Below are 18178 nucleotides of genomic sequence, written 5' to 3' on the forward strand. Positions count from 1 at the left end.
CAATTAATTATTATATATCTTACCTTAGTATCCAAATGGTCGGTATGTAACGGCGGGATATTCGTAGTGATCCTATCCGATACCAAAAATTGATTTTCCTGTTCGTCGTCGTTGCAAGTTTCTTCGAGTCTAACTTGAACTGATCCAATTTGAGAAGCGTAATGAGCAACAGCGGGATAATAATTATTCGAAGTAGTCATTCTGGATCTTTCCATGGTTCTTCTTTTAACGCACCGACGTCGTACCAAAATGCAAGCGATGCAACAAACGATACAGAGCAAAGCGATTATGGTGCCTACTATTAAACCTAAAATAATATGACGAGTGAACAAAAACGAGTTTAAATAAATAAATAAAAAATAACTCACCAACTTTCTGTTTATATTTAACGTCGGTAGAGGACACTTCCGGTTGAGCAATTTTCGTTTTAGTAGTTACGTGTAATACCACCATCGCTCTACTAACTCCGACGTCGGAAACTGCTCTAACCAAAACCGTGTAATTGTTGTCGCAATCCAGATTACCGAGGATCGTCGATACGGTGTCGTCGTCGTCGTCGTCGTCGTCAACTAATTCTTCATCTTTAACAGACAATGTTATGTTTATCCAATTTTCCACGGGCCAAATATTGTCCGGACTATATGTGATAATGTATTTTTTTATTTTGGACGAGGTTTCTTTAGGTTTTCGCCACTGGAGGTAGATACTGGTGTCATTTATTACTTTGTACTCAAGATTGGTAACTGGAGGTGGAACTACAACACATTTTTTTCAATAATATAATAGTAAATATTTGTGATATATGATTAAATAATTTGTATGACATAAATTTGTTAATAATTCTAAACAAAATCACTCGGAGATTGCTTAGAACTAAAATTAGGGGAATTGAAAGCACAACTTTTCGACCGGAAAGACAAAACATTGGTAATTATAAATAAAAAAATAATACTAAAAAGGACAATGAAGAAATGGAAAGAGTTTATTGATTTTAAATAAGTATTTCATGCTATTCTTGTAAAAAAATATGGATAATACTGGAGGAAATGGAAATACTTACCATCAGCTGTGGTTGTGGCATATATGGGTTCAGAAAAATACCCTGGTGTTCCATCCAAACTATGAGCTCGTACTCTAAACTCATATTTAGTATTTGGTTTCAATTTTTTTATGTGGATCTTATTTGTAAAACTGAAATATCCAAACTAATATAATATTTATGATTTTTAATGATGCTATTAGTACCTTTTTACCAAATTTTTGTCTTCGCAGTCGCTCTTCTCGTTATCAACCGCATAACATACAGTAAAAAATTTCGTATTTTGTACTTTACTCCATCTAAGTTTAATGGTAGAAGCAGATTGAACTACCGCCTTTATATCCATTGGCGGCACTGGGGTCACTTCGCTGGTTGTGTTAGTTTCATTTAGGTTTGTACTATTCGTTGGGTCTGGAATTATGTAAGGCGTCCAAGTACCCAATTCCGTTTCGTCTTTGTTCGTAGAAACTACACGGAAATTGTACTCTACTCCAGCAGTAAGACCTAAATAGTAAATCACAACAACAAATTGTTGGTTAATTCTATTAATAAAATGGTTAAAAAATTGTTATAAATCACAGGGGTGCTATTTTACATCTTCCATGAATCATTTCTGACATTCTTTCTCTGTAAATTTCATGTATTGTATTCTTTCCCTCTTATTTTCCAAAGTATTTCATCAACTGTTGGTTTCTTTTTTTATTATATTGCACTCTTTTGTACTTTTACTTTGTATCTTCTTTGTTTTCTCTTCCTTCTTATCGCTTGCTTGTTTTATTGTTTGAACGCTTTATTGATCTCTTACTTTTTCTCAATTTCTCCTATATTCTAACTTTCTCTAGTGCTTTCACTCTAATTTCATTAATACTATGCATTATTTCTTATCTATCAACTCTTGTTATTGTTATGTTACATTCTTTTTGTTCTTTTCTTGTTTCTATTATTCGTTTTTACTTTTCTTTGCTTCTTTATTTTGTATCTTGTTTGTTTACTCTTCCTTTCCATCATCTCTTAATTGTCGTTTTAGTTGTTTTATTGTGTGAGTGTTTTGTTGAACTCTTACTTTATTTATTTAGTGCTTTTACTCTAATTTCATTGGTCTCTTGATGTTTCCATTGATATTGTGCACTATTTCTAGCTCATTAACTCTTTCTCTTTTTGTTTTGCACTCTTTTTGTTCTATTGCTCTTTCTATTATTCTTTTGTACTATTATTTGTTCCTTTATTTTGTATCTTATTTGTTTGCTATTCCATTTCATCTCTTGTTTGATTTATTGTTTCGAGTGCTTTGTTGATTCCTCACTTTTTCTATATTTTTCCCATATTCTATCTTTCTCGAGTGCTTTCACTCCAAATTCATTGATCTCTTGATGTTTACATTGATAATGTGCACTATTTCTTTCATTAACTCTCTCTTTCTTGTTATTTTACACTCTTTTCTTGTTACTTTACCCTCATTTTGTTCTTTTTTTTTTGTTTCTATTATTCTTTTTCGCTTTTCTTTGCTCTTTTACTTACTCTCTTGTTCGTTTGCTCTTCCATTTCATCTCTTGATTGTTTTATTGTTTGAGTTCTTTGTTGATCTCTTACTATATCTTAATTTCTCCTTATATTTTATCTTTCTCGAGTGCTTTAAATCCAAATTCATTGATCTCTTGATGTTTGCATTGATAATGTGCACTATTTCTTTCATTAACTCTCTTTCTTGTTATTTTACACTCTTTTCTTGTTACTTTACACTCATTTTGTTCTTTTTTTTTGTTTCTATTATTCTTTTTCGCTTTTCTTTGCTCTTTTACTTACTCTCTTGTTCGTTTGCTCTTCCATTTCATCTCTTGATTGTTTTATTGTTTGAGTTCTTTGTTGATCTCTTACTATATCTTAATTTCTCCTTATATTTTATCTTTCTCGAGTGCTTTTACTCTAAATTCATTGATCTCATGATGTTTCTATTGATATTGTACAGTATTTGTTATCCATTAACTCTTTTTCTTGTTATTTTTCACTCTTTCTGTTTGTTTTATTCTTTTGTACTTTTATTTGCTCTTTTACTTTGTGCCTTGTCCGTTTGCTTTTCCATTTTATCTCCTGCTTGTTTTATTATTTGGGTGCTTTTATGATCTCCTATCTTTTATGATCTTTCTTGAGTGATTTTACTCTGGTTTTATTAATCTTTATCCGTTTCCATTGATATTGTGCACTGTTTCTTAAACATAAACTTTTATTCTACACTTTTCTGTTTTTGATTTCTTATTTTTTTTGTTTTTGGTCCATTGATTCAACTCTTGATATTGCGCACCCTTGATTATTCTTCTTCTTTTTCACTCTTTCGTTGTGCTTCTACTTTTTCTTTAGCTCTCTTGCACACTGTCTTGTTTTTCTCCATTGTTACTTACCTTTTTTTGTTCCACTCCTCTATATTCATATTTCTTAATCTTATATTATTGGTTGATCCGTTATACTCTTTATTGATCTCCCTTTTCATTTTGATTCATTATAGTTTGTGGGTAAATGAAGAATAAAAAGAATTGTTCTTGTATTTCAATTTTAGATGTAACATTTTTTTCTTTGACCTTACCTGTGACTAGAAATGACTTCTTTTTTGTAAAATTGCTAAAAAACGACCAAGGAAGATCACTTTTCCATTGAACTCTATAGGAAAATCGTTCACCCGTACAAGAAACGTCTGTAGTAAGTTCTGACCATTTCAGAATCACAGAGGTGTTGTCTTTGTTCTCTATATCCAAGTTGCGGTTTCCGAATATCCCTAAAAATTGAATTTTCAATTGTCCATAAACAACAACCGATAAGTTTGTAAAAACATTTCGTTTAAAATTTATTTAACGCATATTAAAGTATTTGGTTACCAGTTCTGCATGTGACCTTCTCCGATGGATCACTAGCACCTGGAGCATACAATCTAACATAGAAAGTGTACTCTGTATCACTATTTAACCGGTCGGCGTCCATTGAAGTTACGTTTCTGACATAATCAGGACCTACAACTTCTACTCCGTTTTCTATAATGAAAAAAATAATGTAAAACTGATGTAAGCACTGGATATTCTTTACCTTTATATAATGAATGAATACTATAAGCAGTTACGCTAATATTTGCAGGTGATTTCCAACTGAGACATATCGTTGAAGTATTATAAGGTCTGCATCTTAGTTTCTGTGGAGGGCTAGGTGTTAACGAGACATTTATAATATCTATCTGTACGGCAGCCCATACTTTTCCTACTGAATTCGTTGCCACGCATTGGTACATTCCTAAAATATAATTATTTCCCTTAAAATAAAAAAGAAAGCTATGAAATAACACATTCGTATCTTACCCGAATCGTTGGTAAACGTATGACTGAAAATGATCCCTTTGGCGTGTGCCCTTATTCTGGAATCGAATTTGAGAATCTGTCCATCTTTCAGCCATTTTATTGTAGGTTCAGGTATCCCGGTAGCGCTACAATCTAGTCTCGCTGTTATAGCTGCTGGGTATAATTTCGAAATGGGTTTAACGACGAAATTAGGCATCTGTCTAACTAAAACGTTAAAATTCTGACTAATACTACCCATTTTATTATAAGATCTGCAAATATAGCTGCCTCCATTGCTGTTTTGTACGTTTGGTATTTCCAAAATGGACGCGTTACCTACTACGTCGCCATCTACAAAAATTCGTAATCGATAATAGCACTAAGGAACACAAATAATCATTTTTTTTCTACGTTCGTTATAATATTCACGTTTTTTTTTCAATCATTTGCATTTATAAAGAATGTAATTTTTGAATCGGTCAAAAAGCGTTTTCATTTTGGCAAATCCGTGTATACTATAATCGGAGTCCAGAAGGTCTCTAATTATTTATTAAAGACCAACAGTAGTCAGCAAGCATCACTGGTTCAAATTTTCCTTGGTAGCGCTCTCCATGCTCGTCACTTATCTTTGTTTTTCTTTATATCTGTATATCTGATATCTTTCGTATGGATTTGACATTGGCAGCGCCATCTGTGTGTCAGTCAGACGACTTATCGAGTAATGTTATATTTGATTGGTAGATCCGCGCCATATAACTCGTTTACCAAAAGTCATTACTGAACAGTGTCCATTAAACCAAGCCGTCAAATTCCTGCGACAGCAGATGTACCATACAACTTTTTAAAATTAAAGGTGTAATAGCCATTTTTGTGCAAATAATTCGGTAACACATTATTTGCGTGACATTTTACACGATTCAGCTGTCAACTAAATTCCGAATGTAAAGGTAAACGTAAAAATTGGAACGATTTTAGACGTGAATGACAAAAACTGATTTTTTTCTGTCAAGTTTTGAGGCGCTACCGATAAAATGCACAACAGCGGTTCAAGCAACTTCGGGCGTTGTCTAGAGTAACTTTGAGCGTTGCCTAAAGTAACTTTGAGCTTTGTCTAGAGTAACTTAAAGCGTTGCCTAAAGTAACTTTGAGCGTTGTCTAAAGTAACTTTAATCGTTGTCTAGAGTAACTTTGAGCGTTGCCTAAAGTAACTTTGAGCGTTGTCTAGAGTAACTTTAACTTTATTCGTTGCCTAGGGTAACTTTGAGCTTTGTCTAAAGTAACATTGAGCGTTGTCTAGAGTAACTTTAACTTTATTCGTTGCCTAGGGTAACTTTGAGCTGTGTCTAAAGTAACATTGAGCGTTGTCTAGAGTAACTTTAACTTTATTCGTTGCCTAGGGTAACTTTGAGCTGTGTCTAAAGTAACATTGAGCGTTGTCTAGAGTAACTTTGAGCGTTGTTTAGAGTAATTAATATATTAAAAAACGTCATGGTGTATACTTACGAAACAGCCATTGTACTATAGGTATAGGCCATCCCATTACGGGACAATACAGAGTGAGTTTATCACCAATTAAAACTGTAACGTTCGGTGAAATATCCAGAGGTAGAAATGAAGGTACTGTTGACTCGGTTAATTGTGGCAACACTGTCATATAAGCTACTTTACTATATTTAGTTTTATTAAGTTTATCATTTGATGCTTTACACCTGTAATTGAAATTATTGTAATTTTATTCAATATTTTGTATTTGAATATTTAAATAATTACCTATACTTTCCGCTATGGGAAATTTGAGATTTTTGTATTAACATAACCCCGTTGGGTAAAGGAACATAGCTGAAAAAAATATTTTTTTTTTAATATACAGTCCCTGGCCAACATTATTATCTTTTTAATAACAGTTTTTATGCCGTAGTAACATATGGCAACACTGTGTAGACATACGTAACAAGTACAAACTTGTATCTGAATCGCGTCTGGTACGGACGTGTTTCTACTGCTTTATGAACTGTGATTGCTTCTTTGACATTGTTCACTACTCAGTTATTAGTTTATTTTGTATACAGTGTCTTCAAGAAAATAATTGGAATATTTTCCATGAGGGTAGAAAAGGCCATCTTCCACAAAGTAAAAAACATTCCCAAACCGGAAAAATCACGAAGATTGAAGGTTTCTTAATCTCTCAGAAAGATGTTTGAAGAAAGAAAATTTGTCTACAAACTAAATTTGCTACCACGAAAGTGACAACTCCAGATTCTTAGCGTGAATGAAGACAATTATATTTTAAGGTTTGTTGTCCCATCGGGCAGCTCAAGTTAACAGCTGCAATGAAAGCAGAGCGCTTGAAGTGGGCCAAAAAATGGCAAGACAAAGATGTGGACTTCTGGAGATCGGTAATTTAATAAAAATTTATGTTTTGACAGGTCTGGACTCGGTCAGTCATCATCGGCAATGGCACTGGACGTGTGTCGTGAAAAGAATGATGATTACTACAAAGAAGTATCACAAAATCGGTTGATGAAGCTCCCTGCCACGCTGCTGCTATTAACGTCGATTGAGGTCGAATCACATTCGGATCAATTGGCGTTAACAGTCCTTTGAAGCAGCTTGATGTCTTCTGATGTCTATCGACGTCGAATCACATAATTCGTTTATCTTCAGATGAAGTGGCGTCTACTTTTGTCAGATATTGTTGATTAAAACTTTTTTGACAGAAAAAAATATCCCTATGTTGGATTGGCTAGGTAATAGCCCCGATACGATCCCAATTGAAAGTGCGTGATGAAAAGAGAAGTGATCACCAAGAAAACCCAGCTCCTAGATTAAATTATTCATTTGCGCAATCACCATCCTCAAATGCAGAATACAGTACTGATAGGAGTTAAAAAACTATAAAAAACAACCTCACTTATAGTTGAAATTTTAAATATTTGATAGAACAATAAATTATTAAAAGATAGGTTAGATTCTTCTTTTTTTCTCGAGATTTATTGAAGTAATGAGTAATAAGTTGCGAGGAAAATTCGAATTCGTTGAACTAACCTTGTTTGGTGAGGTAGAATGAGATTATTATTAAACTCCCATTGAATATCAACAGGAGGAGTCGAGTGGATACCACATCGGAGTATTTTAGGTTGGTAAAGGTGAACTGTAGAGTTTACCGGATCTGCAGAAAACTCTTTTAATGCTAAAAAAAAAGGAGATTAATATTTAAAGATGGCTACCACGTTTTAAGTTGCCACTTGAAGCATTTATTGAGTAATTGGTTTTTTATGTAACTAATTATCGTTAGTTTTAAAAGTTTTTCTCAAAAACGGGATTTTTTTAAAATAATGTTGCTTCAAGAGTCTTTTTGAAACTAATATATTATTTTTTAATGATTTTTTTACAAAATTGATAGCTATTAAATATGATTTTGAATTAAATATTTGTATTAATTAAAAAAAAATGAATATTTAAGTAGTTTATTATGTTATAAATAGGATAGTAACTGTACTAGATTGTAAAGAGACTTGTACGAGGGATAGTTGGTATTTTAATTTTATTATAATTTCTTGTAGATGAAAATTGAATAATTTAATTTAACTTACAAGCAATTTTTAACTTGGCCACATTGGATAAAAGAGCTCCCACCTTATTTCTAACAAGACATCGATATTCTCCCACATATTCAATGTCTCCTGTTTTTCCCGAATAAACTTTGGGAATATACAAGTCTCCATTTTTTTGGATGATACGATTCGTATCATTTTCCAGAATTTTTTTTCCATAATGAAGCCACGTATACTTGAAAAAAAAAACACTCGAATTAATGTAAAGACTAAAACAAATCAACTAATCTAGCGATAGTTGTAGAAAACTGAAAAAAATCGAATCCCATGTGAATTTTATTGCTTATACGAGGATGGTCCGAGAAGTATCAGACCCAACAAAAATTTACCCTCTTCATTGTTGGAAAATTATTGACTGACGAACAATTTTTTCAAATTTGGGAACAGAAACTAATTCCTGCAGATATGGAACGGTTTTTGCTTTCCTTAGATCTGGTTCTTCCTTTTCAGTCCATTGATGGACTCACGTTTCATCCATGGTTATGAAACGGTTTTATTTCTGTGAAACATTGCCAAACACTCGATGGAAACATCTTCACGACTGCTATCCAATATTTTTCCATGTTTACAAATTCACTGAAAACGTTCGTTGATGGTATACCGCCATCTCTAGGTCAGGCCTGGTACTTCTGGAAATACCCTCGTAGAAGGTCATAAAAATGAAAGGAAAAATAATATACTGGTGGTCTGAGGTCGGGAAGGGGTGAGTTTTTTTTAAGGGTAAGAAACTGTTTATATCTATACGTAATGAAAAAATCTGCAACTGTTGTGTTGTCATTTATATCGCATAACCTCAAAATTTATGTGAAATATTGAGATAACCAAGTTTTTCGTTTTTATTTTTATCTTTTACAAAAAACATATTTTTTTTCACGAAATTTTATGAGAACTTACCTTTTTATGTGACAAATACATTGTAATTTATTTGATTTGAAATATTTATTTCGGCTTAATATTGAAATAGCAACCCAATTTTCAATCGAAAATTCTCCTGTCAAAATAACAGATTTTTTTTTAAAGTAGACGGATTTTTTTTTCGTTAAAATCTCTATTTTCTCATGGTGTAAAAAATATTATCATAACTATAGTAAATTTTCTCATTAAACGCAAAAAAACAGAAAAAAACTCGCACCCGAAAATTTTTTTGATCATTATGTACAATTTTTTGAATATTCATTAAAATTTTTGACTCAAATGACTTATTTTTATCAATATTAGATGAAATTTCACTTTTTTTCGTGAAATTTGTGTCAAAAATTATGAAAAATAACTAAAAATTGTACAAATGAATATTTTCGGATGCGATTTTTTCGCCTTCTCTGAGAAGTTCGCCCGTAAATTATTTTTCTTTTCATTTTTATTATATTCTCCTCCTTTTCCAATGGGTTTCATCCTACTATAAATTTTTTTTGGTTAAAAAAATTATCGACTCTGGTCTGTACTTACTTGTATCGGACCTTGCGTAGAATCGGCTTGACACTTCAAAAGTGCGCTTTGATTTCTTGCAACGACTACATCTTGTGGATCGACCAATTTTAAAGACAGGTCTATACTTGGTGTTTCAAATGCTTTGTCAACAAATCCTGAAGCAAACAAATACCTACATTAATTCTTAATTTAAATTAATAAAAAGATATTCAAGGTTCATATTGTTATTTAACCCTTAACACGTCTAAAACCTGGTCACACTATGTAACCCTTAAGAGCAGCTTGCCGTACCTCCCACTATCGAATTTCTAACAGAATTTAGAGAAACAATAGAAGTTGAAAGGTTTGTTCCAACCTGCTACTCTGAACCGTTCTTGGAACGGTTATTGGAAGAGTTTATAGATATTTTCTGCGTAATCTCCAGCTACGGACGGTAGGAAAAGACCCTCCAGGAAACGGTTTTCAAACGATAGTCTGAGTCGGTTAGAACATAAAACAATCGTTCGTAAAACGGTAAATGTCCGGTTGGAACAAGTCTTACGCAGAATCATCACTGTGATGTAGTGGTTTGAAGATTACTTGATTGAACTTGGCAATGCCTCGGAAGTTTCAGAAAACGAAGAAGATGCTGCTAGTGGAAACAGGGTCTCAAAAAATATGGAAAAGGAAAATGCGGAATGTCGAGAAAAGAACACTGTTGGAACAGTTGGAAATGTGTATAGCAGAAACATGCTTAGATGGTGCCGAACGGGAGTTCAAGAAGATCCTGCAGCTTCATTTTTATTAATTTTTAATAAGGATTGGGACAATCTGCGATAATAGACGAAATGATAGTTATTTTTATAGGAGGGTATAGATTCAAAGTGTAGATGCCACAGAAGCCATGGACAATATGACATTACGATACATATATAAAGGGTTTTCCAATAGGGATTTGACAATTTTGAATTTAGTTTGGGAACGCACCTCTTTTCACTTAACATCGAACTGTCACTGTCAGTTTATGCAGTAGACATAATCTTTTCATCACGGTGAAGTACACGAAAGAACAACGTCTGCAAATCTTCAAAATTTACTACAGAAATTCGGAGTCGGCGGCTCCGATTTTCCGTCTAATTCTTAGTTCTTAGGTAGTTACAAATTTAGTGAAAAAGTTTGAGTCTACATATTCGTTGTGTGATGTTGCCGTGCCAGTGAGACTACGGGTTGGTCGAAGTGTCGAAAATATCGCTTCAGTTGAAACGTCCGTAGCAAATGATTCAAATCAGTCAATTCCACGGCGTTCTCAAGAGTTGAGCATCGCCAAGGCCACTTTATGGCGAATTTTGCGTAAGGATCTTACTTTACACCCATACAAGATCAGGCTCACTGAAGAATTGAAGCCGATGGACCATTCGAAGCGACGTACGTTCTCCTATTGGGCTCTGGAAAAGATGCGCCAAAATGATCAATTTCATCGCCAAATCATCTTCAGTGACGAAGCTCATTATTATGATTATCGATTATTTTTGTCCCGAATTGGAATATATGGACTTTGATAGCATGTGGCTTCAACAGAACGACGCTACGAGCCACACAGCACACGTTACAATCGATTTATTGAAGAGCAAGTTTGATGAGCCTCAAGAAATGGACCAGTCGATTGGCCGCCTCGTTCGTGCGATTTAACGCCTCTAGATTTTTTTCTTTGGGGGCTACGTTAATTCAATTGATCTATGCTAAGAAGCCGATGATGTTGGAAGACTCAAATCCAACATTGAACGCGAAATAGCAGCCGTTTCGGCCGAAACGTATGACCGAGTCATGGAAAATTGTGTCCAACGAATCAACCGCTGCAAACGTGCCCGCGGTGGCCGTAAGAGCGAAGTTGAGTTCCATTCATAAATGTTTTGAATGTACTTCAAGCCGATAATAAAATTTTTGAGATATCTCAAATGGTTTTCATTTTATTTTGAAAAAAAATTGTCAAGTCCTTATTGAAAAAACCCTTACTTGTCCTTAAACCTTTCCGTTCTTATCTGTAGGAAGCTTTAAATGTGAAGTTTCGATTAAATTAAGTCCCGTGTTTTATGATTACCATTTATCCTGAATTTTCTTTTAATTTGAATTTTAAGGTAAAGTCACTTTAGGACATTAAAGTGTCCTTTAGCGGCAAACTATGAATATAACATGGGTTATGTTTGAATTTAAGTTGACCCGGGCGTCCTTTTTATAAGTTTTAAAAAATAAAAAGTTAATGGCACAACGGCTAGATATCGTGCTATATTAAGTTCGAGCTCAAACTCATCCGAAGAGAAAAATATTATAATATGAATTTATGTAGAATTTTCCAATGAATTTGTTGTATAATAGTTATGATTAATAAGATTATTATAGTAAAAATTTCAAATCTTCCCACTTGCTACTAAAGTTCCACCTTAATTTGTTCCCTTTCGAAATACACTTTTTGATACACTGAGATGGCTCTTCCCACCTAGACACTTTATAATAAAGGGTTTTCCAATAAGAACTTTTTTTCAAAATAAAATGAAAACCATTTGAGATATTTCAAAAACTTTATTATCGGCTTGAAGTACATTCAAAAAAACATTTATGAATGGAAGTCGACTTCGCTCTTACGGCCACCGCGAGCACGTTTGCAGCGGTTGATTCGTTGGACACAATTTTCCATGAAGCGGTCACGCATTTCGGCCGAAACGGCTGCTATTTCGCGTTCATTGTTAGCTATGAGCTCTTCCAACGTCGTCGGCTTATTAGCATGGATCAATGACTTGACGTAGCCCCCAAAGAAAAAAATCTAGAGGCGTTAAATCGCACGAACGAGGCGGCCAATCGACTGGTCCATTTCTTGAGGCTCATCAAACTTGCTCTTCAATAAATCGATTGTAACGTGTGCTGTGTGGCTTGTAGCGCCGTTCTGTTGAAGCCACATGCTGTCAAAGCCCATATATTCCAATTCGGGACAAAAATAATCGATAATCATAATAATGAGCTTCGTCACTGAAGATGATTTGGCGATGAAATTGATCATCTTGGCGCATCTTTTCCAGAGCTCAATAGGAGAACGTACGTCGCTTCGAATGGTCCATCGGCTTCAATTTTTCAGTGAGCCTGATCTTGTATGGGTGTAAAGTAAGATCCTTACGCAAAATTCGCCATAAAGTGGCCTTGGCGATGCTCAACTCTTGAGAACGCCGTGGAATTGACTGATTTGAATCATTTGCTACGGACGTTTCAACTGAAGCGATATTTTCGACACTTCGACCAACCCGTAGTCTCACTGGCACGGCAACATCACACAACGAATATGTAGAATCAAACTTTTTCACTAAACTTGTTACTGCCTGTCTACTAGGTCGAAAATTAGACCGAAAATCGGAACCACCGACTCCGAATTTCTGTAGTAAATTTTGAAGATTTGCAGACGTTGTTCTTTCGTGTACTTCATCGTGATGAAAAGGTTATGTCTACTGAATAAACTGACAGTGACAGTTCGATGTTAAGTGAAAAGAGGTGCGTTCACAAACTAAATTCAAAATTGTCAAGTCCGTATTGGAAAACCCTTTACGAATATTGTGCTGACGTATTGAAGACCTCCACCGTTTTTACTTTAGGCAAGTTAATATTTTACAAGAGGCAACTTCAAGCTGTTATCTAAAAAGTGCGTGTATCCCCTCGATGAAATAAAAAAAAACGAAACTTCGTAGACGTTCGTGCGTATTTTATTAACATACATTAAAGGGGGAATTATGGATGGGAATCGATGAATAACAAAATGCGTTGGTGGGCAAAAATCTAAATGCCATAACCTGCGAAACATACATTAAAATTCGTCTCATTTGTTATTTTGCAAAAGATCATGCGACGACGTATCTATCAAATTGTCGGATTTGTTTATTTTTGGGTCGAAATAATTGAATTTTAAAATGTTATCAGTTTAAACCGAAAAAAATGTTGTTTTATTCAAACGTGCATTTTTTACGCATACGATTCGTCTGGGAATGGTAATCAGTTCGAACTGTTTACATATACACTGTGCTATTTGTAAAATTTGACATGGGGGAAAAGATCGGTAAAAATTAACCGAAAAAAAAAACATCAGAGTTCATGGAAATACTGTCGATTGTATAGTATGCGTCAATTTCACGATATTGCAACCCAGTTTACGTACAACAGCCGATTTTGAAAGACTTTAACGAGTTTCATTCTGCAGCGAAGTGCCACCACGATTGAATTCGGAAAACCATCGAAACACGGTGACTCTGAATTAGTCTAAACGGTGCTTGGATTAATCCACGTCGAAACGGTTTGAATCCATTTTTTGACCAAGATGAATGTTCTAAGTACGTTCACCAATAAAAATAACGAAAACTTGTAGCAACCCTCGTATTATACAAAGATTTTATCCGAAACACGTCCTCCCAAGAATATGGAAACCGTTTTTTCGGCTAATAAGTGAAGTAACTTTTTTTGTTGAAAAGTAATTAAACAGCCCTCGTATTATAACAAATATTTGTTTTTTCTTGACATGAAAAAAATTCAATTTTCCCACGATCTTTTCAAATATGTAAATCACTATATCAATATATCAAAGAAGACAGTTTCAAAAAAATTAAGTTTTTTTTTGAGTTTAGTTCAGTCAATAATATTTCGAACTATTTACTATATTAATTAAAATTTATTTAATAGGAAATTTGATGATTAATTTATTTCTACTTCATAAACGAGGATCTATGATGGATTTTTTTTTTAAATAGTGCTATTGAACTGCCTTAATGGATTTCGCTTTCCATTCGAATGGTTTTTGCATTATTTATATGGAAGTCGATTTTTTTTCTGAAAGCATATGTGTATTCACATTTTTTGATTAATGAATTCGCTTGTACGGAATGAAACAAGAATCATGTCTTGTATTAATAGAAAAACAAATAAAAAATATCAGTTTTTTACTCTCCAAACAAAATAGATTTGACGGGGTCGAGTGAATATACCATATAATTTTAGGACACCCTGTAATTAAGTGAAATTTAATTTTTTTATTAAAAATTATACACAAAATGTTTCATATCAAGTGCCCCGCGGTAGTGTAAATTATACGAGGTGTGGTTATTAAATAACGAGACTACATCGCTTCAAACGAATCTTCCAGAGCAGGAAGTCTTTTTCTGACAGTTCCCTGAGGACGCACGTTAAAAAAAATAACCAAACATGCAGAAAACAGAAGAAACAAAGTTATTTGGGCCCATGAAAACACAGAACAGCATTGGAAAGTACCAATCTAAAACAAAACGAAAAAATTGGAAAAACATTTCGAAGACACGTACAAAAGCAAAAATCAAGCTGCACTAGAAGTGATTCTAAATCTCCTACGTCTCCATATAGTGCTAAGAATGTTCAGAAACGGACTCACCAACGAAAACAATGACGAAACTTGGGACATACTAAATTTTACCTTAATACTAAGTTGTAGATGGAAGTGGGATCACAACACCAAACAGGAAATGAACAGAAATGCCATTAAATGATATACGGACGGATCTGAAGTAGCAGACAGAACAGACAGATCATCATCCTGTCCGATACTCAGGAGCCGTTAGAGCTTTAAACTCCCATATCATAAAATCCAAACTCGTTTGGGATTGCCCAGAAAAATTAAACGAGATGGGTGAGAAAAATGAAGTTACCCTACACTGAATTCCGGAACACACCGGAATAATGAGAAATGAAATAGCTGATTAGCTCGCTAAGCGGGGGCAGACAATCCCTTCATGCATACAATATTAAATTTGATCTTTTTGGCGACATAAGAAGCTCGTGATGCAAGAAACAGTAAACTGAAAGAATTATTTCCTCCAATCATGATCATCACTTTTTATTTTTGGGTTTCGATTTCTCCTGGACGTTTTTCTTCTCTTATCACCGCAGCCACTTTGAATCTTCGGGTTTCAATGCTTCCCGGGCGTTTTTCTTCTCTTTGCATCTTAGTAACTTTGTATTTTTGTGTTCTATACATTTATTTACATTCCGTAGCCACTTTTTTCCCTCCAAACATCTTAGTTTCTTTTTATTTTTGGGTTTCGATGTCTCCTGGACGTTTTTCTTCTCTTATCACCGCAGCCATTTTGAATCTTCGGGTTTCAATGCTTCCCGAGCGTTTTTCTTCTCTTTTCATCCTAGTCACTTTGTATTTTTGTGTTCTATACATTTATTTACATTCCGTAGCCACTTTTTTCCCTCCATACATCATAGTTTCTTTTTATTATTGGGTTTCGATGTCTCCTGGACGTTTTTCTTCTCTTATCACCGCAGCCATTTTGAATCTTCGGGTTTCAATGCTTCCCGGGCGTTTTTCTTCTCTTTGCATCTTAGTCACTTTGTATTTTTGTGTTCTATACATTTATTTACATTCCGTAGCCACTTTTTTCCCTCCAAACATCTTAGTTTCTTTTTATTTTTGGGTTTCGATGTCTCCTGGACGTTTTTCTTCTCTTATCACCGCAGCCATTTTGAATCTTCGGGTTTCAATGCTTCCCGGGCGTTTTTCTTCTCTTTGCATCTTAGTCACTTTGTATTTTTGTGTTCTATACATTTATTTACATTCCGTAGCCACTTTTTTCCCTCCATACATCATAGTTTCTTTTTATTATTGGGTTTCGATGTCTCCTGGACGTTTTTCTTCTCTTATTACCGCAGTCACTTTGAATCTTCGGGTTTCAATGCTTTCCGAGCGTTTTTCTTCACTTTTCATCTTAGTCACTTTGTATTTTTGTGTTCTATACATTTATTTACATTCCGTAGCCACTATTTTCCCTCCAAACATCTTAGTTTCTTTTTATTTTTTGGGTTTCGATGTCTTCTGGACGTTTTTCTTCTCTTATCACCGCAGTCACTTTGAATCTTCGGGTTTCAATGCTTTCCGAGCGTTTTTCTTCACTTTTCATCCTAGTCACTTTGTATTTTTGTGTTCTATACATTTATTTACATTCCCTAGCCATTTTTTTCCCTCTAAACATCATAGTCGCTCTGCATTTTTGGCTTTCGGTATCTCATGAACGTTTTTCTTCTTTTAACATATTAAGTTTTTGGGTTTTAATTAATTTTGGATGTTTTTTGACATTTTTTTCTTCTTACCTTCATGTTAACGGTATATTTTCGGATTCTATACAATTTTTGATGTTTTCTACACACATTTTTTCCAAAATTTTTTTAAATTTTATATTTTTGTATATATGATGTTCGTAGGATAAAGACACATTTAAATGAGTTATTCTAGAGACCCCAGAGGGGTTACAAGAAGATTCTTTTATATAGCTTCGTATTAATTAGCTTGGAGCGGAGGAGAAGCTACAAACTGTAAAATTTACCATTTTAAAGAAGAAAAAATCAAGAAGGAGCTTCAACGAGAAGATTTGAATACAATATCATCAAAGACGACACAGGTTGTGTCGAAAAAATTGGCAGACAGCAAATGGATAACAAAAAATGAAATAGATGAAAATATTTGTCCCGTTTCATTGTTAAAATGAATGTTACAAAAAAGAAATGAAAACTTAATATCTGAACGACTTTTTTTAACTCCAAATCCCTTTTGGAAAAACAAAAATTCTAATGATTGATACAAAAATGTTCCGCTGGGTATTAATACGATTTCTACTTGGACCAAATATTCTGCAACTAAAATTGGACTCGACATCACAAATAATAAAATTACCAATCATTCGAACCGTGCTAGTGCAGTTTCCCAGTTAGCCAAAGCAGGAGTAAGTGTTTAGTTCCTTACGAGCCTCAAGACAAATCAAAATGAATATTCTACATGTGTGAATACCAGAGAAGAAAATTTTCAAATCAGTACACAAACCAAACAATTCATAACAATTGTGTATTTAGTAAGTTGATTTATCTTGCCAAAAAACACTCGAGTTTCTCTTTTAAAGATAATTCATAGGTCGTAGTGCGGCCGTGAAGCCGTTGAGCACATAGGTCTTCAGATAGGCCCGTCTTTTAAGGATAAATTTCTTTTCAACTCAAAATTTTTCCATGCTCGAAAAACTGTCGTTTGACAAAATCACTCGATGTTCGGTCTGGCAGTTTTTCTCGTAAAATTACTGATTGGCAAAATTATTTAGTTACAAAAAGAAATTTATCCGATAGAAAAAAGTTCTTGTGTTTTTACTGTTGAAAAAAAAAATAAAAAGAAGAGATAATGTTGAAAATTATTGACGATTTGAATATAGACAACAAGGCACGCAATGCGTGGAATGTCAACGGTTTCCTGTCCGGCAACTCGTTACCATATATAGTGAAGTTGATGATTATTGTAAAAAATATACCCGACGACGGATAAATAGACATTAATAAACACAATACTTACAAAGACGTTTTAGAATAAAAATTATTGTCTCGTCTAGCGGTAAATAGACGGGGTATATAAAATGGAAAACAGCAATATCGATAAATGCCTTCGTGTGCGCAATTCAAAAAACATTTTTCGATTACATTGTAACAAATAGTTTTGGTCGATGCCATTCACAGACATTGACCATTCAAACAATATTATTTCGACTCGAAAATCGTTAGTTACAGAGGGGATCTCATAAGTTTTGAAATTTGAAAGGGGGGGCTACTTTTTTAGTTTTGGTCGATGCCATTCACAGACACTGACCATTCAAACAATATTATTTCGACTCGAAAATGGTTATTTACAGAAGGGGTCTCATAAGTTTTGAAATTTGAAATGGGGGGCAATTTTTTTAGTTTTGGTCGATGCCATTCACAGACAC

General features: G+C 34.1%; 1 protein-coding gene across 2 annotated transcripts in view; it reads right to left on the reverse strand.

The window, feature by feature from the left end:
• The window catches only part of LOC130894985 (immunoglobulin superfamily DCC subclass member 3-like), a 72216-nt gene that overhangs the window by 17608 nt on the left and 36430 nt on the right, over window positions 1–18178 (reverse strand). Inside the window, exons 1-14 of one of the 2 annotated variants that reach the window (XM_057802069.1) lie at window positions 10365–10450; window positions 9417–9553; window positions 7950–8145; window positions 7402–7546; window positions 6127–6195; window positions 5860–6065; window positions 4378–4707; window positions 4112–4312; window positions 3907–4059; window positions 3618–3806; window positions 1246–1543; window positions 1061–1191; window positions 369–755; window positions 24–307 (exon numbers count right to left, since the gene is read on the reverse strand). In XM_057802069.1, coding sequence (XP_057658052.1) covers window positions 24–307; window positions 369–755; window positions 1061–1191; window positions 1246–1543; window positions 3618–3806; window positions 3907–4059; window positions 4112–4312; window positions 4378–4707; window positions 5860–6065; window positions 6127–6170 — 2223 coding nt within the window. In that variant the 5' untranslated portion in view covers window positions 6171–6195; window positions 7402–7546; window positions 7950–8145; window positions 9417–9553; window positions 10365–10450. Of the gene's footprint in view, window positions 1–23; window positions 308–368; window positions 756–1060; window positions 1192–1245; window positions 1544–3617; window positions 3807–3906; window positions 4060–4111; window positions 4313–4377; window positions 4708–5859; window positions 6066–6126; window positions 6196–7401; window positions 7547–7949; window positions 8146–9416; window positions 9554–10364; window positions 10451–18178 lie in introns of those variants that run through there. The other variant, XM_057802068.1, reaches the window with a different exon arrangement.

This window comes from Diorhabda carinulata, chromosome 6 (genome assembly GCF_026250575.1).
Source record: "Diorhabda carinulata isolate Delta chromosome 6, icDioCari1.1, whole genome shotgun sequence".
Lineage (NCBI taxonomy): Eukaryota > Metazoa > Arthropoda > Insecta > Coleoptera > Chrysomelidae > Diorhabda > Diorhabda carinulata.